A 20,431-nucleotide genomic window follows, 5' to 3' on the forward strand; every position below is an offset into this window, starting at 1 on the left:
GAGTTTGCTGGACTTGGGGGACAGCCTCTCCAGCAGCGTAAGGAAGCTGCTCATTGTCGGAATGGCTTGAGCCATGCCCCTCTGGGGGCTGAAACCCACCTGGAGGAAATCCTACATGAGGAGCATATTGTCCAGGGGAGGAGTAGGTAGTGGGATTGGTATAATCATAAGCCGCACCCATCCCACCACTGTAATCTGGTGCCATTGTGGAGGAAGTGGAGCTTGGCGCTGGGAGGATAGTTCTAGCCTGCAAGTAAGGGAGAACAGATCCAGACCTGTCAAGGGAAGAATCTACCATATCGGCCTCAGGCAAAGCATCTGTGTGAGAAGTGGAACCAGCAGGATACAATGCCATATTCATTCCACTATGGTTGCCTGCGGTGCCCATGGAGGAATCACCTTTGTAAAGGTTCCCGCTGCATAGAGGTAACACAGGCTGGTCAGGGATTACAATCATGAAACCTCCTTAAGTAGGGCAGTGTTGAGAGGATATTTGATTTGACTCACCCACTGCTGCCCAGTCTTGTGAATGTGCAATCATCAAGCTTATGCCGAAAACAACGTTCACATGGTCCCGTTCCAGCATTGCTGCCAACAGACCTCCTTGTCAGTCAGACTGTCTGCCTTAGGCTATGATGAGAAGCTTATTATCTTCTACGTACCCTTTTGAGCATTTGGCTTTGTGAGATTTGCAGTTGTTACATGCCTTTGAAGCTCTTGTTGATAATCGCTTGAAATCGTTCTTGTATCTGGAGCGTGAATTGCTGGGTGAGCTCATCTTGTGTCTCGGTGTGTGTGTATGTGGTCTGCTCCACTTGCATCAGTAGCATGCAATTTGCTGAATGTTGTCTGGAGTCAAACAGCTAAGCTGTTGCATGAGATACTCACGATAATTGTGCGTCTTGAGTTTTTGATACCCTAATAATCTGTGGTTTCTTGGTTAGGAAAATGTTGCAGAGAGAGAGCTGACTGGGAGTGATACAACAAAGCCTTCATATACATTCTTTGAGCTTGATGGTTTTTGGACACCGCTGGCCTTCCTTTTTGCTTAAACCCCTTCATTTTGACTTCTGAGGTGACATTATTGTCGGAAGGCTGCTCTTGGCAAATTGCTACAGCTTAGGAGTGAGCTTTTGTCTCTGACATTCCCCCACACCTTTCAATATGTACACAAACCAATCCACTGAAACCATAGTATTGAAGCCTGTGTCTTGACCTCTGAGTTTGGAGGAGATAATGGATCTGCATAGCTGAAAGTAAGGGTACTAGGAATGACTGCTGCCAGCAGTCATCAAGTTGGTGTAGGTGCAAATGTCACACAGGTCTGTGGAGGTACTATACTACTATCCAGCTGCGCTCCCATTAACTACCAAACTAGTGAGGGGTTACTTTTGGTCCAGCTTTCGATAACATCCCGTCAACACTCTGGCAACACTTCAGAAAGAGTACACCAAAGGTCAATGGAGCTTTAGTCAGAGTACTGTCACTAGACAGATATAGAATGCAGCAGAAAGTCATCAACTGAGGAGTCAAATATGTTGTAATATTGATCATCATATCATAGACAGTCTTCATCCTCTATCAAGTGTGCATGTGCAAGTCAGGTGCAGTCTCTGGGCGGCATAAATCATGAATCTATTCTTGTTCCGCACCTGTCACGTCACAAAGCATGACTAATCCCTTCTGCAGCTACCCCTGAGATACACACAACACACTCATCTTCAGTATCTGAATCCTTATATACAACTACTTGCAGCAATTCAGACTGTATTTGGGTTCAGTGGTCCCTGCTGTGACTGCGGGGGTAATGGCTAGAGGACTGGGTCCCTCCACTAGCAAATCCTTGTGACAATGAAGCATTTGTGTTTCTGTGTGGATCACCTTCAGGTGTGTGAGTTGGGTGTTGTGCCATCTGCATGGTTGTTGCAGTCTGAGAGTAGTTCGTAGCATATCCTTTGCCAGACAGCCACCTTTGCCCTCCAGCAGATGGCAGCTGAGGGCGGGCAGACTCAGGGTGGTGGAGGAAAGGATTCATGTAGTTTGCCAGATGCTGAATGGGGATGTTGCCTGCTGCAGAATTCATGGCAGCCAAACACATCGACTGATAATCACACAATGTTGAATTAGGAGCACCATGTTGTGAGTGGTACACACTTCTCATAGGCTGAGAGGGTATGTAGCTAGCAAGATTGCCATTGGTGAGCTGTGAATGGCAGTCCTTGACACAACTGCCATCCAGCAAAGTGTGAGACAGCTGGGATGGACTGACAGTGCCTGCTGCATGGGCTATAGCATCTTCGCACATGGCCCTATGGTGAGCACCAGAGGGGGTTGATTTTGCCTGGCAGGAGCCTGCACTGCCATTGTGGTTCATGTTGTAATGAGTTTGTGAATAGTAAGTGCTGTACTCAACTATCATGTTAGCACCAGCACAATGTGCATAACAACTGGATGAGCCAGAGTAATCACCCCGAAGAAATATCACCCACAATGAGGCACAGATTGTGTGGTTGTTGTGCAAAAGCTGTTCTTGCAATTCTGTTCAACTAGAATGGTTGGGTAACTAAATGGCTGCAAGACAGGACCATATATGTCTATACCATTTGACAAGCAAACATGACCATGTCATATAGTTCCCTTTGACAGCTCTCAACTCCTTGGTTTCACAGTCAATAATGACATTGTCATTGAAATACCACATTCTGTGCTGAAGGTTTGGTAGCCATATTCATTATAGCCACAGAATGGAACACTTTATGTGATCGGTGCCAGCACAGTGCAGCGGCTGATCTGAAACCAGAGAACTAAATGGATCCCTGGACATGAAACCACTGATGTTGCTAGCAGGAGCAAAGAGAGAGGTGACTACACTTGGCAGTGCAGCAGGGTAAAAACCCAAACAAAGGGTACCACACAGAGGTTTTTCAACAACTTTATATAACCATAATTCATTGTAAAATACCTATAATCTTTCAGATTTCTAATTCTGCTCCTCGATGCACAACCCCTCCAATGTAATAACGCATTGCCTAGCCAGTGGCCAACTACGCTATCCGAGCATCGCATCGCACTATAAAAGGTCACGATAATCGGGATTCTGCTGAACCTCCCGATTCTGGCTATAAATACCCGAGGATGTTGGTCTTGGTAGTTGTCATTCATGACACTCTGATCTACCTCACAACGGGAAGTTGCTCCTGCAACTTATGGTATATCCCAACCGAAAAGGGTCTCACCCCTTTTCCAAGTCAAGTCGAAAACCTTGCACCCCTGGCAGGAATCGAACACTCGACCCGAGAATCCCGATTATTATGTAATAACGCATTGCCTAGCCAGTGGCCAACTACGCTATCCGAGCATCGCATCGCACTATAAAAGGTCACGATAATCGGGATTCTGCTGAACCTCCCGATTCTGGCTATAAATACCCGAGGATGTTGGTCTTGGTAGTTGTCATTCATGACATCCAACCACAGATGATTTACAAGTCCATGGATTGTGTTCAACCCCTGTCAGTCCTTTGACAGGCCTTTGCGAGGAATAGGATGACATCCATTCAGCCATTCATCCATCTATCCATGTTAAGCAACATCCTACTACTTTGGTGACTTTGTAGAATTGGACTGAGGAGTAGATGGGTTTGTTGAATGATGTTTTGCAAATACGGCAAGAATAGCAAGAGTAGTGCTCAGTGCCTCAAGATCTGACAGGTCTTGAGATGTATGTGGTATGGATGGTCATGGCATTGACCATGTATATGTTCCTGGAGTTTTTGGTACTGTCTGTGGTACATGTTGACCAATCAAAAGTTGCGTCTAGTTGAGCGAACATATCTTGCTGATTCTTGTTTGAAATATAACAGAGGTTTTCCAAACCTCTCTTATGTTATATAGAAGCCCCTTACAGCACACCCTTAGCAAGTAGAGTCTTTGTTCATTGTCATGATGCAGACTGGTCATCTAGTGAGCACGGAATTTCTCTTTCAAAGGTCCTGAAATCAAACAAGGAATCTTGTTGCTCATTCATCACAAAGTATAACTAACCCTCCATCTCTTTACTGCTACTACTGACATATACACCGCACATCCATCTGCGACGCTGTCTCAATCCCACTCCATCAGGGTCGACTACATCCATATCAAACCTGAATCACTGTTCATCTCCCCAGGTAAATGGCTGCTGAGGATGGGTCCCGTCAGCAGCTGAGGTTTGAGGTTGAGACTGCCCATTAGGGTAGGCAGTGGAAGAGTTGTCTAGGCCAGTGGAGGTGCTGCCTGTGGCAAAGGCGGTGTTGCCTGAGTTGAAAGAGAGGTCGCCTGGATTGAAGGAAGTGTTGCCTTGCACAAAGGAGGTGTTGTTCATGGCCGTGTAGCCATTGACCTGGTTGTGGAGGTTGTAGCTATAATCAGCATAGCTCCAGCCACCACCTGGTGGAGGCAGTGAATAGTCAGGAGCAAGACCTGTGGGAGCATAATTCTGAGCGTTGTAGACCTCTACTCCATATGCAGTTGTCCCTGTCCCACCAGTGTTGCCAGTGCTTCCCTGGAAAAGACGTTTTTGAACCTCATCAGAAGGAACACTGAGAACAAGCCAGATTCATCAGACATCATAGTTCTCCAAATGTTGCTGTTCTGATTGTGTAAGTGTTTTGACTTACGTGTGCATTCGCTCAAAGACACAGTCCTGTGATCTTCCCAAGCATCCCACACATGCTTCATTCTCAGAGCTCCTGAAAATATTGCCTTTCAAGTCAGTGCTGCCCTCTTCTCTCATGGGTGTGAACTTTGGTCAACTACATACCGAACACATTTCCGCTTGCTCCTTCTGCAATTGGTGCAAGCAACAGGCACATACTTTCTCGCTTTTCGAGGCTGAGCTGACCTTCCTTCTCTACGGTTAGAGCCACTGTCATGGGTTGTGTTCATCTTGTATGTGTGTGTGTGTTGGTGTATGGTGTATCGTCTACAGCAAACTTGCCACCATCAGTGATCAATCATGCGACATCAATGACTTGATTGAGGCGCAATGGCTATATCTTATGATGGATGACTCACACTAGGTTGTGTTTGTTAAGTTTGATGTAAAGTATGGATAGTGAAGCTGTTGTATGTTTCTTGTTTGAGTTGAACTCTGCTGAATCCGTGAGAGAAAGCAACACAGAATCACATCTACTTATACCTTTTCCTGGGCATAGCTAGTCCTCGTCGTGAGGACGACTCCACCAAAAGCGGGCTTCGATTCATTACATTGAAATACAATGATATCCGAAGACCACATTTCCCCTTGCCCGTCGCGTCTTCGCTGCTACAGGGTACATCAAATTGCCTTCTTTCCCCGCCTGGCGAGATGAAGAGCTCTGCGATTGTACCCTCTTACGGATGTAAAGCATGACGTAGCGAACTCTATACATATAACAGTGATCGAGAGCGACACAACGGATCTGCCAATTGGAAACCTTGTCATGAAACGCTATACTCGAATGGATCCAGCGCCGACGACTCATTCAAAATGACGATCATGTCGAAGACACAATTCCCAACGATCCCCGACAAGGGAGGCCCGAGTAGCGATGACGTCGAGCAGGCAGCGCCTTGTCACACAGACAAGGGATATCCCACGAACGTTTGTGGTATACGCTGGCAAAGTTTCACTCGACATACCATTTAGCGAGACGATGACGTACAGTAATTTTTTGTTGACGACGATCATGTCAAAGGACGTGATGATGTGATCAACCCAATTACGATACAGAACCGGGTACCCAATTTCAGATTAGTAGAAAGGGACGCGGGGTGTCCAAAAGATAGTTCATACGATACGGCTCGTTGTCTACATTGGAAAAAGGGTTGGTGATCAATGGTGAACCCCACTAAGGTGGCGACGATGTATAGCGTCATAGTGGTGTTTGAGGGGGATGATGTCAAGGGATGGGATGTTGTCACATCAAGGTAAAGGATTTTCGGTCAATGGTATGTGACATCAAATGACGCATCTGATGGAGAAGATGTCAAGGGTTGTTTGCTTGTCGTATAGAGGTAAGGGGTCGACGAGCAATGGTAGGATGCACTCCGCTAATTACGCTGAGCAGTGTTACATCTCGCGTTTCGAGGAAACGATAACAAGGGATCCGTCGCTCGTCGCTCGTCGCTGATCAATGGCTGCTCTTGAGCATGGACGACTTGACCAATCACGTCTAGCCAGAATATGGGACGATCCCAGTCCACTGATTGAACAATCCGCAGAGCGGAAAGTCCACCGGGACAAGCGTGGCAAGGAGGTGCCACTATGTTCTCCGATTCACACTTGTAAAGTGCGATTCGCCTCCTTGACCTTCATGAAAGTATCAAATCTTGCTGTTTGATTGACACTTATACGAGGATCTACGGATAAGACACTAACCTCGACGACATGATTAACCGCTCTCACTCAATATATAGCTTGTAGGACGTACAATGCACAAACGGCGACAGAGGCCAGTATCGTCACATATTTTGACCGCTGCCACTCGATGTTGACCGTTATAAGCAGACACGCAAAGAGTGCTATCTTCCAAACACGCCCATGCACGTCAAACACCCGGTCACTTTGGTCTGCAAGACGGGCGCACTGTGTATTTAGTAGACGATGCTAACACCTCTGATATGGTAACCATGCATGATCGACCTAGTCTACTGTACCACTTCAGATGGAAACCACTCTACTCTAACCCAAAGATGTCAACTCCTTCTAAGCCTTCTTTCCCTCCTCGTACGCGGCAGTATGGATACTGACCGCTCGACCTGAAGGGTCGGATGAGACACCCCATTCTTGTTTAGGGATCCATCGGACCGCAGTCTTAGCAGCGGCCTCGGTAGGGAAGTGGTGCTCGAACAATTCTCGGATCCAGTAAGCCTCCTTTGTGTCGGGTGTGTCAAGAGACCATCGAGTAGCTCGTTCGGCGAATTTCTCGTCGGAGATTGCTGCGGCAGCGTGGTCCTTCATACTGCATCAAAAACATGATATCAGCTTCGAGTCCATCACATAATGCAAGTGAAAAAGCATGACGTACCCGTCAATCCAAGAGTAACCGACACCGTCTGAGAATTGCTCCTTCTGTCTCCACAAGATAGAGTCGGGCAAGTATGCCTTTCCGTCGGGAGAACAGTCAAAGGCTTTTCTCAAGATATACTTCTCCATCTTAGGTCGTCCATCCTCATCCGTCTCTTGTTGAGAACCCTTCGAGAACATCTTGTACTTGGCGTCAATGTTCATGGAGACCTCAAGGAATTGCTTGTCGAGGAAAGGAACTCGTGCTTCGAGACCCCAAGCCATGGTAGACCTGTTACAACTATGTCAATCTACTGTATGGGCGACGTCACAGCTTGACACCACTCACTTGTTCGCTCGGAGACAGTCGGCGGTGTGGAGGTTCTTGACTCGCTTGACGAGCTCCTCGTGGAAGTCCTTGGCGTTGGGAGCGGCGTGGAAGTAGAGGTAACCTGAAATTGATTAAAGTAAGTTTTCAAGCCATAATTGCCGCTGTCACACAACTGCACTCACCACCGAAGATCTCATCGGAACCCTCTCCACTGAGAACCATCTTGACACCCATAGCCTTGATCTTTCTACTCAACAAGTACATAGGGGTACTGGCTCGGACGGTGGTAACATCGTAGGTCTCGAGGTGATAGATGACTTCGGGGATAGCATCGAGACCTTCTTGAACGGTGAAGTGATATTCGTGGTGAACGGTACCGAGGAAGTCGGCAGCTTTTCGGGCAGCAATAAGGTCGGGAGCGCCAGGAAGACCGATGGCGAAAGAGTGAAGCTGAGGCCAAGATGCAAGGGGTTGTTCATCACCTAGATGGAAAAACAGCGCGATTGGTCAGCCAGGATGTCGCCACTGGGCAAGTTGAGTCGCACTTACCGACCCAACCACCATCGGTATGAGATCTTCTCTCTTTTCTCAGCTTCTCTTGCTCAGCAGCAAGCTTGTCTGTCTCCCTAGCAGCGATGGAGGCAATCAAACTACTGTCCAAACCACCAGACAACAAAACACCATAAGGAACCTCGGACATCAACCTCTTCTTGACAGCAGCCTCGAGTGTTTCTCGCACAAGCTTGAGGTCAACAGGGTTGTGGGGAACGACGCCCTTGTCGGAGTCCCACCATGTGGGTTGGAAATATCGAGTAAGACCCTTCTTGTTAGAGTCGTAGAAGTGTCCAGGAGGGAAGGAAAGGAGGGTGTCGCACTCCTCGTGGATGGCTTTTAGTTCGGAGGAGAAATAAAGGGTGTCGGGTGAAGAGGAGTGGTATCCCATGTAAAGAGTGGTGATACCGATGGGGTCTCGAGCGGCAATGAGTCGAGCAGGAGAAACGGAGTCGTCGACGAGAACGAACGAGAACATTCCATCAAGCATGCTGCAGAGTCCGGTGTCGTGCTCCTTGTACTGCAAAGGGCACATACGTTAGTGGCGGATAAGATATGTGAGGTAGATCAGGGTGGCAAGACCTACCAAGTGCATGATAACCTCGCAATCTGAGTGAGTCTTGAAGACGGCATCCTTGTTCTTGAGACCCTTCCTCAAAGCGACGTGGTTGTAGATTTCACCGTTGACGGCGAGGACAAGAGTACCATCATCGTTGACGAGGGGTTGAGCACCGGTGTCTAAGTATGGCAATTGTACGTCAGCTCCTGTCTTCTACTACTGGTCCTTCGACGGGGCTTGGTCGCGATAGGCGAGAACACAAACGTGGACGTGAGGATAAAGTCGTGAAGAGCGCGTTCGGCAAAGCCGACGAATGACTTGATACGAGGAAACCCAACTCACCGACACCGACAATTGCCAAACGTTCATGAACAAGGACAGTGTCCTTGGTCATGTGACAACCAGACCAATCAGGACCCCTATGTCTTTGCTTCTTGGAGCAAGCGATAGCTCTAGGTCGATAAGAGGCGAGGTCGCCTTGGCGGTTGTAGCAACAGAAGATACCACACATGGTGAGATGGTTCTGATAGGCTGCAAGTGATTACTGGATTTGCGAAAAGATGTGCGTTGAAATGGGAAGACGAATTAGACGGTATCTCCTAAGATACTTTGATTTGGTTTTGGATTGTTAAGATGATAGAGTATAAAGTGAATGCAGTGAGCGCAAGAATCATCCCAACTTTTGTGTCACTCCCAACTCGAGTTGTCTATCGGATCTCCCTGACCGCTGTCGGGACTTCTTGACTCGATAATTCCGTATCTGAATGACGTGTAATTATTTTGACTGCTCGCTTACTTATCTCCTATCACTCCGGTTCCTCGTTTACCCGAATAGGCGGATGGAGTATGGTATCAATGGTACAGTACAGTCGTTGACAAGGAAGAGGGCTTCTGTCATGCGTGAGATATCACACTTCCATCGAGGATGAGCAATGCATGTCGGCAAGGTGTTTGTCGCAAGCATGTAGCAGGAAGCACCAATATATATGGTGATCGCTCGGAAGGTGATCTACATAACGTAATGACAGACCATTTGCCACCTGCCACATCTAGCAATCGCATCATCTCAGCATAATCACTCCACCGTACAGTAGCCGCACTTAGGCTGTTACTCACTCACTCACTCAACTGACGTCGCAACTGCTTCCATCGTACCTCGCCTAGTCTCGCACATGGTCGTAGCACAAGTCATACCAAGCTCATCTCAGACAAGAATCATCCATACAATTCTACATCGCACATAAGACCCGTTCATTCGACTATACGACTGAGACGAGTTTACACGCGTTGCAACGTATCAGCCGGGTCGTTGTTGTCATAAATACGCCTATCTTCATCACAATCGACAAAGTGTCCGCTCACGCCCAACTGTCACGATGCCGACCGAATCGACGCCTTCCGCTCCTCCACCCGAGCCTCCCCATCCTGCCCAGATGGGCATCATCAAATGCTCCATCTGCGGTCTTGGCAATTTCTCAAGCTCGACAAGCACGTCCTCGAACGAATGTATTGTCGTCTTAAACGATCCGATCGAGAGGATATGCGGGAGGTGTGTAGCGACATTAGATGCGAGGGAAAGAACCACGTCCCTTAGGCAAGATCAGGAGAACGAGGCTCAAAGCGATGGCCAATCTGCACCTGCTAGATCTACAGCTGGCATAGGTCTTGGATTAGGCCTTGGGTTAAGGGGCGTCTCAGTATCAGGAGAAAATGAGAGAAGGGGCAGTACTATCGAGTCGGGAACAGATGATACCGATTCTTCAACGACGGAGGCGCCTCGGCCGATGGACATCTCATCACCAACTCGGGACATCGATACACCTTCCCCATCTCAGACTATCCTTTCGCACTCCCTTCCAGCTCAACACCCTCAACCTTGGAAGACAATTACGACAACTGCAACACACAGTGGCACCGCAGGATCATCAAACAAGCAGCAACTCCCCTCTCCTCTGACTGATCGGGGACGCGAATCTACCCCTTCGCCTGCGCCCACTAGTGCGAGTAAAGACGAGGTGGAACGACCGCCCAATCCCCTGTTGGACGTGACGAAGAGCCGGGTGCCTAACGTAGGGAGAGGAGCGCTATATCCAGGGAGTGTGTTCAAGGGAACTCAGACGAGTGGGAGAAGTGCATATGAAGTGGAAGTGCAGCTCCTGGTGGGTACTTCTTTCAGTAGCCGATACGTGCAGACCGTACACAATCTAAAATTAAGCTGACATTCGTAACCTCCTTTGTTTTCATTCCGTCACAGGATGTCAACTTCGCCGAATCCACCCTATCAGGCTACCTATCCATCTCCCACCTCACCGATTCCCATCCCCATCTCACCACATTCTTCACGGGCGAGATCATCGGTCCCAAATACGGCTTCATCACTGGATCGCGATTTGGCGCCACGGAACACGATGATATGCGACATTGGGGCAGGTTCGAGCAATTCCGAAGACCCGCCACGAGACAAGATATGGTCAGACCGGAATTGTTCTTCAGAGATCCGGTGCCGGATCGATCCAGGGGAGAGATGGGGAAAGGGAAAGAGAGAGACTTCGTGTTTTTAAGGATCAAAGAGAGGTTTCTGGTCCCGGATCACAAGGTCAGAGACATCTCTGGAGCCAGTTTTGCAGGTGAGTTTGAGGATTCATAATTCAAGCACACACCGAAGCGGGAGTACTGTTGGAGCGAGCGATGATGATTGCACACTTGCCGCTGACACACCGATATAGGCTTTTACTTCGCAATGGTGGACCTTTCACCAACAGTTGCCGTGTCGAACGAACCACCATCCACACCTAGCTCTCCAACCGTTCCGAAAACACCACTCACCCCTACTTCGCCAGCATTCTCCCGTCGCACGTCAAGCACTGACCCGAGGAACGTTACCCGACCAGAGGGTGCGAAGCGCAGGGAGAGTTCGGGCAAGCTGGGCGCGAAAGAAGGCGTCAGAGGGGAGGCCACTATGCGGGGTGTAAGTCTGTTGTAATTTGTCATGTCCGTCTGGTGACTAACATCTCTATGCGATTTTCCGCATTTAGTACTACTTCCATTCCCTGGTGAGTGCTCGCAGACCTTATACCTCATGCCGAAGACACCGCTAATCGCCTTTAATCTTTGCAGAACCAAGAACCTTTCCAAGAGCTGTTTCTTACCCATGTTCCTGCCAAGAGCAGCAGTACTTTCGAGTTCCGTTAAGGATCTGTATTTCGGTCTGTCGTGCCATCGGTTCTATCATAGTTGTTTAAAGTACAGTTTGTTATGTTGTGAGATGTCTTCTTATCTATCGGAATGTCATGGTTGTTCAATAGCTCTGTTGAATGTATAAGTCGGTCTGTGATTTTGCATCTAGAGCAGAGCAATATGATAGTAGTGATGGAGGATAAGTTAGATGACATAACGCGCCACGATTGAAATAGATCGTCAGGTCGCGTCTGACATTTCATGTTCGATTTCACTTTCCTCCGACTTGGAATCGCCGTTATCACTAAATCAGATTCACTATCGCTCTCCTCCTCTCGTCGCATTTAGAACTCGCCAACATCATTGTCCCTCTCATTCTTGATCAAAACCAAGCGTATCAAGTAGAGATGGCAGCTTTCGCACCTCGTCCTGCTGCCGGGGCGATGACCACCGATCCTAGATTACAACCATGGGTTGAGAAATAGTACGTCCCCTACGTTATCTGTCTAGCCTCCTCCTTGAATCTCTTTCTATCTATCCGACCATTCTGTCCATAATGAAGCTAGGATACTGTCTCATCCTGCGTTCACGCCCCGGATATGGATAGAGTGTCATTTCCAATGGGGACTATACTGACATTCGTTTCCCACTCCTCGTAGCCGACCAAAGACTATCGACGACGTCTCGTCGCAGGAACATACAGTTGCAGTCTTACGAAAATCACTACTTTCCACAAATGTACGTAGTTGAACCTATCTCTGTCATTTCCTCCGCTGTTTCGACCGAACGATTCGGCGTAGTCGAAAGAGGGAGAGGGGTCAGTTGTATTGTATTGAGCTGATAGCGGTAAACGAGCAGTTACCGCATATGCTGTTCTACGGACCTCCAGGTACCGGAAAGACTAGTGAGTAGTTATTTCGGCGGCTATGGCGTGGTCAGTCAATCGAGGAACCGCGGCAATGAGGAACGAGAAGGGAATATTGTCGGCGTCGGGGATCTCGAGACGGGGAGGTCGGAGAAGAGGAATACTGTTGTGATAGTGTGCTGACAGTTGCAAAGGCACAATCCTCGCTCTTGCTCGACAACTCTTCGGGTGAGTCTGCGTTCTGCGTTCTCTCGGTTGGTTATGCTTTAGTTGCTGACAGCCTCCTCCCTCACCTTTCTCCACTCCCTATCTCCCTCCTCGTTCGCTTTCACGATACGTCAAACGTGCCATCTTCCCCACCTACCTATATCGCCGCGTTTACGACCGCTCCATACGCCTTCCACCGGTCTCGTGGTACACGCCATCTTGCCATCTTCCCCACCTTGTCTCCCCATCGTCGCCGCTCCTTTATTCACACCTACCTCGTGCTGCACGCATCATCACACCAGTCCCGATCTGTTCAAGTCCAGAGTACTCGAGCTCAACGCTTCGGATGAGAGAGGTATTTCAGTTGTGAGAGAAAAGATCAAGACCTTTGCGAGAGAGACGCCGAGACATGGTGCAGGAGGTGTATCTTCGTGAGTTACAGGATCGGAGGGTTTGCCAGTGTATTCCAGCGGTTCCCTCAAGGCGTAAAACATCTGTCTCGTGGTTCGGTAACAAGACCATTTGACCTCTTATCCTCGACGCACGTTCGCCAGTCTATCTTCAGCCCGATGAAGTCAATTGCATAATAGTCTTGAATGAAGCTGACTTGAACCATAATTTCCCGCAGCGATGGGAAGACATATCCCTGCCCGCCTTACAAATTGATCATCCTCGATGAGGCCGATTCTATGACCCAAGATGCACAATCTGCTTTACGACGAATTATGGAGACTTATTCGCGAATAACGCGGTTCTGTCTGGTTTGTAACTATGTGACGAGGTGAGTCATGCGTCTGCAAAGCGAGATCCCTTAGCATATGTCCGACAGTCGCTTGTCTGCGATGTACTGATCATGTGTCGCACGCAGAATTATTGAGCCCCTCGCTTCACGATGTAGCAAGTTCCGATTCAGACCGTTGGCTCAAGGTAGTACTCAAGCTAGGATAGAGATGATTGCAAAAGCAGAAGGTGTCGACGCCGAGGACGGGGTGAGTGAGAACATCTCGCGCAGTGGGTAAGAAGGATGAAGCTGATGTCCGATGTGATAGGTCCTGCCTTTAATTCTGGAGCTGGCAGGAGGAGATCTGAGAAAAGCAATCACATACTTGCAAACCGCCCAAAGATTACATAGCGCCACAGAGCCACCTACGCCCATCTCATCGATCTCCAGTGAGTACGAAGCTCCGTTATGAACAAAGACGAAGCTTGCGCCCGAACTGAAGCTGATTATGTCCGGCCCGATCAGTACACGAGATATCGGGAGTGGTGCCTGATGACCTGATCACACATCTGCTCAGTGTTATGGGTGTTGACAGGGAATCAGGAGTCGACCTCTCACTCAGCAGTGGATTCGAAGGCGTTCGAACGGCTGTCAAGCGTGTGGGTAGAGAAGGTTGGAGCGCGGGTCAGGTCCTCGAGCAGGTCAGTGCGACGGCGTCATACGTGATTTGTAATATGTGTTTCATGGCTAACTCCATTTCCGTTTAGATCCACGACGCGTTGATACCGCTTCCCACGATACCGGCTATACAGAAGAGCATCGCAGCGATGGCTATCGCAGAGTGTGACAAGGGATTGTGTGAGGGTGGTGATGAGGAGTTGCAGCTGTTAGAATGTTGCTTGAGAGTCAAGGAGGCTATGGAGAGGCAGTAGTAGTAATGACGGACACGGGACCATTCCATACGAAGATGTAACACCTGTGTATACCTTCCGCTACGGAATCAGCGCATTGAGCTTGGGTCAAGTCGTCCTTGTTTACACTCAGCCACGGCACGAGCGACTAAGCAGTTCTTCAAGATAGCATAGCGTCGTTTCAAATGCTCACGCCCTCGGAGATGCATTCTCCTTTCCTCCCGGATGAGCAAGGAACCAAACAATGCAAGCGGGAGGAGAATGCGGAGGAGGGAGGAGAGGGGGGGGGGGGAAGAACGGAACGCCACAACGGCGAATTGAAGTAGCGCGAAACTTGTGATTCCCAATTCTTTGTAACTTTGTAATGTTTTCCTTTTGCACGGGACTGTTATAGTTGATTACCCAAAGTGGTAATGTACCTTTGTACAGTATAACTTAGTGTACTCGAGTACTGTAAGCCTGTGCTTGCTCCGCCTGCCTTGGCCGTAGAATTAAAATAGAAAACTGCACCGTACAGAGTTCACCACCAAAGCGCAAAGCATAGACCAACCAACCAGCTCTGACGAAACTCGCCCTAACCCCCCTGCACTTATCCATTTAGGTGTATCTCTCTTCTCTCTGTTTGATCATTCTGCATACATAGACTTCAATAGACAATTCATTCTCATTCCTCTCAAAGGGGCGCCTACGGGTGATTGAGTCCGTTATACACATACGTCGACAAGACAACGACAGAACAACAGAAGTTGGAAAGAAAATTACCTCGTTGTTTCGTAAAGGAGTAAAGAGCGCAGATCACTTTTCGCCGTGAATCATCAAACACACACACACACACACACACAAAGCAAAGCACGGTTCTTCTTCACACAACGCATCGCCTACTTTGATTCGCTCGTCGATCATACGGGACAAAGCACGAGCTACTTGTGATCCATTCGGAAAGAACGAACGAATAGCATTCAATTGCGAGGCAACGAAGAAAACGGTCGAAAATCAAATCAAACAATCTAGTTTCGAAAGGGACAACATCCCCTGTGCGATTGATTATCCAATCTCCTTTCTTACCCTCTTATTGCAAGATCACCTTCGTAGTCCCTCTTGTATCTATTGGAGCATCATTCAATCGGTTTCGCCATCACAGTTGACGATTCCCTTTCGTATTTATCGCCACTATCGTCCGCGGCGCGACACGACACGACGATCCGTCCCGTGGTATACGCAACACATCTTTAGATAGATCACCACAACCGACTTATCCCGATAAACAACGGTTATACGTCGTTCCCGTCTCACTGTATATTTCCACACCCGTGTTGTTGGCGTGGCAGTAGACCAATGTGAGTGATCTTACCGTTGATCGTTTTGGTGTTTGTTCGTCTGTGCAACAATGCTGATGGTGATGATGTCAATAGCGTGACCCAAATACACTTGGCTCCAACACCAACACAGCTTGTAGCCAATCATCACTTCCCCTGTATCCACTTCTGTTGAACATCGCCATCACACCTCCATCATGAACATCGAACAGTAACCCTCTGTCGAGTTATTCGACACACCGTCTTGGATAGACGATCTCCCACTGTAACAAAAACCCATTTCAACAACCAAAGCAATACAACACACAACGAACCCGCAACAGCATTACCAATTAACCAAACCAACCAACCAACATGTCATTCGAATCAACTTCCACTATCAACACCTCTTCCTCCTCCAAACGCCTACGATCCTGTCTTTCCCCCACCCGATGTCGAGATATCTCACCGTTCGAGATGGAAGACTCACAACCCAAACCGAGCTCGTCTAGGTCGACTTCCTTCTCTTCTCATTGTAGTTCAAGCGATGGAGGTTGGAAGAGAACCAAATCCGTCAGATGGCAAGAGATGAACGGGTGTGCTGTTACTGTGAGCTAAGCTTGATCTCGTGATCAGGACAACAAACTGATCAACGTGTGTGTATGTGTCATCAGTCCTTTCACGACACCTACTCGCATGAGGAGTATGATCGCACACCCCTCGAACCGCCCAGCACGGCCGAGCGAGCTTGTGTTCTGCCAGAACGAGGCTCGAGATGTCTCTCCGTTGCGAGAGAATGTTTCCTCGGAGATTCAGATGAAGATGACGGAGAGGAACACGCCGATGTCATCTCCAGCTCTCAACCATCTTTGTTCGCCGATGGAGGATATTCTTTCGACGGATCGAACACGGACGGACTGCACACCCCTCCTTCGACGGAGACCAATTCTGAAGATGGAGAAGAAGATGGGGATGAAGATCACCAGGATAAAGAGTGGGAAGAGTGTATGGAGAGAAGAAGGATGATGTTTGCCAGAATGTGTCCTATAGGAGGGATGAGTGGTGAAGATGGAGATAGACATCCGGAATTTGAGGGATACCGAAGTATCTCAGCGACACTTATTCAACTACTGAAAAGTGTTGGATGTGACGATGTCGAAGTGGAGGATCAAGAGCAACGACAGAGGGATAACGAAGATGAAGACGAAGTTGTGGAGAGAGGCGAAGTTTTCGGTTCGCTCAACATCGGTTCTTTCCAGCGTTGTCAGACCGAGAATGACGAAGAAGAGATCGAAGTCGACACTCCTTCACTCGTCTCGCTCTGTTCGACAGATATGGAGAGTGAAGCGGATTGTTCCATCTCCAGTCCGGACGGAGCGAACAACGATACATTCACCAATATCCCGGAGATCCTCACGGAAGACGTCGGATTGTTGGGTTTCACCAGAACGTCGTCTGCGATCGTGGCTGGGAAAGAACAAAGAGGGAGATTACCAAGGGTGGAAGAAGGGGGTTTTTAGCATTATAGCTCTAGATGGGCTCGACTTGGCTAGCTTAGCTAGATATACAGTCTTGTTTGGTAGATCAGATAACCTCGCATTTTATATTATACACTCGCATAACCACTTATGGTGCGCGTACGATCTTTTATGACATGACATGATGTTTTGCACCAACACAGTGGCAGCAAGGAGCATCAGAAGCAGAAGTAGCGATGTGGTAGTGAGCGGGGAATGACCGGTTCGCGATTCGCCACTCAACTTGCAACTCGCTCGCAGACTTTAGCCGGTGGAGTAGATCCCACCTTTTGACATTATCACCTTTATAGACATATATCTCCGCTCTTGAGACTTGTACATACACAAGGAGGTCCAGACAACAGCAACATGACCTCCTCCGTCGCCTATCCCAATAGTCACGGCGCCACCGCCGGCAATGTCGACGCTATCGCTCCCACTCCACCGATCCTCACTCTTCCTCCCGAACTGATCGACCATCTTCTCTCCCTCGTCCCTCCTCAATCATTACAACGAACGACTCTCGCCCTCCTCCGTGTATTCCCCCAACATCCTTTCGCTTCAAAACATCTCTGGACACATTTGGTGGTTTATAGGAAAGAACAGTTGATACCGTTATGGCGGAAATTGAAAGAGGATGAAGGGATGAGAGACGGTGTTGCGAGTTTTACGCTGGTAAGTGAAATTCTTTTGGGGTCCGCTTTGCTCCCTTCCGGGTTGTGATGCGCTTCGCTTGGGCCCGAGTAGCCTATGCTTGGGGTGTGTTGCAGTAATCCCATCAAGAGGGATCTGCAAGGAGCTTTGACTCTGCGGCACGTAATGGCTGCTCTGGTATCCAGAACTAGGAGATATCCAGAATGGGGGACAGATGGGCCTGTCATGTTGGAGATTTGACGAGACACGAGAAGCTGCTATCGGGTTCATTGCCATCTATGACACATCAGTGCTCTTCCCGAACAGCGCGCTAACGTCTACCCCTCCAGCAATCATGGCGAGCCGACGCCGACATCTTGAACAAGTGAGCACTCTTCCCCCCTTCCAGGTGACTCCGACTGACCCAGATCCCCAGTGTTATGCGATGCCTCAATCATATCAACACGCTCATGCTCAACATCGGTACGAATTTCGCGCCTGATCACCTCGAAGAGATGTTCATGGATCCTCGAGAGGATATGGAGAGGATGGAGTTGCGCTTTCGACCGTATGTCGAACAGGCTTCGTACTATCAGTTCTTAGCGGGTGAGTCGGGTCTTCCTCTTCAACACGACATCTTGTCGGTTGACTGTCGTGTTGACGCAACGGTCACTGACTCTCTTCTGCCAATCGCAGGGTCATATTTCGATACTGCAATCGAAAGCATCTACCGCAACTGGCCATCTACACCTTCGTTCACCCATCTCAGCATCGTCCAAGATCTCCCACCTCGTACTACTGCCCCCCCGACCGCGCCGAGCTCAACCGCCGCCTCGCTTTCCAACTCATTCGCCGACTTGAGCGTCGCCAATACCGATGTCGCGACGTCCGACAGCGACGAGCAATCCGGTCGATCCACGCCGCCTACTTCCATCTCCTCATCTTCGGAAGGTCATCCGCTTGACAATTCCAAGAAACACTATACGGGTCATGGACCGTTCGGTAATCCATATTTGAACGAGAAGATGGGAATCACAAAACCAAAGACCTTCGCTCAACCAATCGTGTTCTTCGATATTCAATGTCTGGCGAAATTCGGAGCTTCGCCTGTAGCTGAACATCTTACCCATCTCAGAATGAGAGTCCCCTCGCGAGACCTTGCAAGAGTACTGATATCGACTCCAAGGATAGGAGATGTGCTTTTCCCCTCTTTGAGATATCTCGATATATCAACAACGAACGTTCGGATCGACACGACCTTGTCAACGTTGTTACGTACGTATACTCGACTCGAACATCTTGTGCTTGATCGTGTGAATTTGTTTGGTTTCAGCGCTCGAGAGAAGGGACCGGAACTGTGTCATGATTTGGGAGGATTGTTAGTTTCTGCGGGTTTGGCCAAGGGGAAAGAGAGAGAAAGACAGATTGCCGCGTGGGAATTGCAAGAGAGGACAAGATTAGCGGAGGCTGAAGCGGCGCGACGAAGAGCTCAAAGTCATGCAGCTAGACAAAATGGCGGTGGAGAAGAAGAACAGCAGCAAGATGTCGAAAGTGCCGCTGAGATCGCTGAGAGAGAAAGGCGAGAAGAATTGCAGAGGAATATTGAATTGGCGAGAAGTAGAAGAGGACATCGATCTGCCGCCCAAGCGAACTTTTCTCTCAGAGATCGGCCGGCTCGACGATTCGGTGCAGGTGCCACAGCAGCGAATGCGTCAGCCTTGGCGGGGATGAACGTACCGAGCGTATTTGTTCCCCCGCCGGATAAGTTGTATCTTGTCTTACCGCCATTACCGACTCTTAAGTCGATCTCGATCGGTGGAGAAGCACATACGTTGTCTTCGACAAAAGTGGCAGAGTGGGAAGAGGAGTTTCATGCAGGTTGGAGAGAAGGGCTAGGCAAGGTGTTAGGATGGGCAACGCATATCGCGGACAAGTATGAGAGAGCGAGAAGAAAGGCGGACGAATGGAGAGTACAAGAGATGAAGAACGGTGGAAATGCGACCGCATCTGGATCAGGTTCAGGAGGTGGTGGGAATCATCATGCGAAACATTCAACAGGCGGAGCAGGCTCGAAGGGAAAAGCGAAATCTTCGTCGAGTGCTACCAGTTCGACAAGTGCTGGACTTGCAGGGAAAGCACGACCTCCTACGGATATTCGATTATACCGATTCCCACGACCTGACGAACAACTCCCAATAGACGATAGACCAGGTCCATACAACCTCACGGCAGGATTGATCGAAATTGATCTCGATCTCGATGATAATAGAACATATTTGGATCCGTATAGACAAGCTATTGGAGATGCGCAACTCTTCGCAGATCAAGAGAGAGGTGTGAAAGCACCCTGTGTGTTCTGTACAGTACCGGATTGTGAAGGACCTCAGAGGAAAGGTGCAGAAGGAGAGAAAGTTGACGGAAGAGGAGGTATGGGCGGGATACATAGAGCGGGCTGTGGACATTTGTTAGGTAGGAAAATATGGGGTTGGGACGGGTTCTAGCTAGAGGACGGGCGGATAGACAAGCTACTTTGATCAAGTCGGATATCGTTTGTTTGTTTGTATCATTGCAAGAACTGAGTGACTATGCACAATGTCATTATTACTGACTCCATACTTCTCTTTACTTGTCATGTAC

At 48.8% G+C, this 20,431-nt stretch overlaps 5 protein-coding genes across 5 annotated transcripts; 4 read left to right on the forward strand and 1 right to left on the reverse strand.

Moving 5' to 3' along the window:
• Positions 1 to 6,726: 6,726 nt before the first annotated feature.
• Positions 6,727 to 8,979, reverse strand: CI109_100807 (asparagine synthase (glutamine-hydrolyzing); the record flags this gene model as incomplete). The annotated part of the gene is made up of 7 exons (XM_032008016.1): positions 6,727 to 6,982; positions 7,049 to 7,318; positions 7,376 to 7,478; positions 7,540 to 7,839; positions 7,907 to 8,429; positions 8,496 to 8,647; positions 8,811 to 8,979. 7 exons carry the CDS (start codon positions 8,977 to 8,979, stop codon positions 6,727 to 6,729), a joined length of 1,773 nt encoding a protein of 590 aa, XP_031857671.1.
• Positions 8,980 to 9,844: 865 nt separating this feature from the next.
• Positions 9,845 to 11,660, forward strand: CI109_100808 (uncharacterized protein; the record flags this gene model as incomplete). Its single annotated transcript, XM_032008017.1, has 5 exons — positions 9,845 to 10,627; positions 10,723 to 11,095; positions 11,195 to 11,436; positions 11,504 to 11,521; positions 11,586 to 11,660. The coding sequence occupies 5 exons, from the start codon at positions 9,845 to 9,847 to the stop codon at positions 11,658 to 11,660; spliced, it is 1,491 nt and encodes a 496-aa protein (XP_031857672.1).
• Positions 11,661 to 12,052: 392 nt separating this feature from the next.
• Positions 12,053 to 14,370, forward strand: CI109_100809 (uncharacterized protein; the record flags this gene model as incomplete). Its single annotated transcript, XM_065966846.1, has 10 exons — positions 12,053 to 12,129; positions 12,305 to 12,383; positions 12,504 to 12,549; positions 12,705 to 12,738; positions 13,020 to 13,148; positions 13,346 to 13,498; positions 13,586 to 13,706; positions 13,767 to 13,887; positions 13,964 to 14,139; positions 14,206 to 14,370. The coding sequence occupies 10 exons, from the start codon at positions 12,053 to 12,055 to the stop codon at positions 14,368 to 14,370; spliced, it is 1,101 nt and encodes a 366-aa protein (XP_065822918.1).
• Positions 14,371 to 16,019: 1,649 nt separating this feature from the next.
• Positions 16,020 to 17,164, forward strand: CI109_100810 (uncharacterized protein; the record flags this gene model as incomplete). Its single annotated transcript, XM_032008019.1, has 2 exons — positions 16,020 to 16,253; positions 16,319 to 17,164. 2 exons carry the CDS (start codon positions 16,020 to 16,022, stop codon positions 17,162 to 17,164), a joined length of 1,080 nt encoding a protein of 359 aa, XP_031857674.1.
• A 366-nt stretch (positions 17,165 to 17,530) lies between these two features.
• On the forward strand, positions 17,531 to 20,295 carry CI109_100811 (uncharacterized protein; the record flags this gene model as incomplete). The annotated part of the gene is made up of 4 exons (XM_032008020.1): positions 17,531 to 17,836; positions 18,145 to 18,179; positions 18,231 to 18,400; positions 18,491 to 20,295. 4 exons carry the CDS (start codon positions 17,531 to 17,533, stop codon positions 20,293 to 20,295), a joined length of 2,316 nt encoding a protein of 771 aa, XP_031857675.1.
• Positions 20,296 to 20,431: the final 136 nt, after the last annotated feature.

The sequence above is a fragment of the Kwoniella shandongensis genome, chromosome 2 (assembly GCF_008629635.2).
Source record: "Kwoniella shandongensis chromosome 2, complete sequence".
Lineage (NCBI taxonomy): Eukaryota > Fungi > Basidiomycota > Tremellomycetes > Tremellales > Cryptococcaceae > Kwoniella > Kwoniella shandongensis.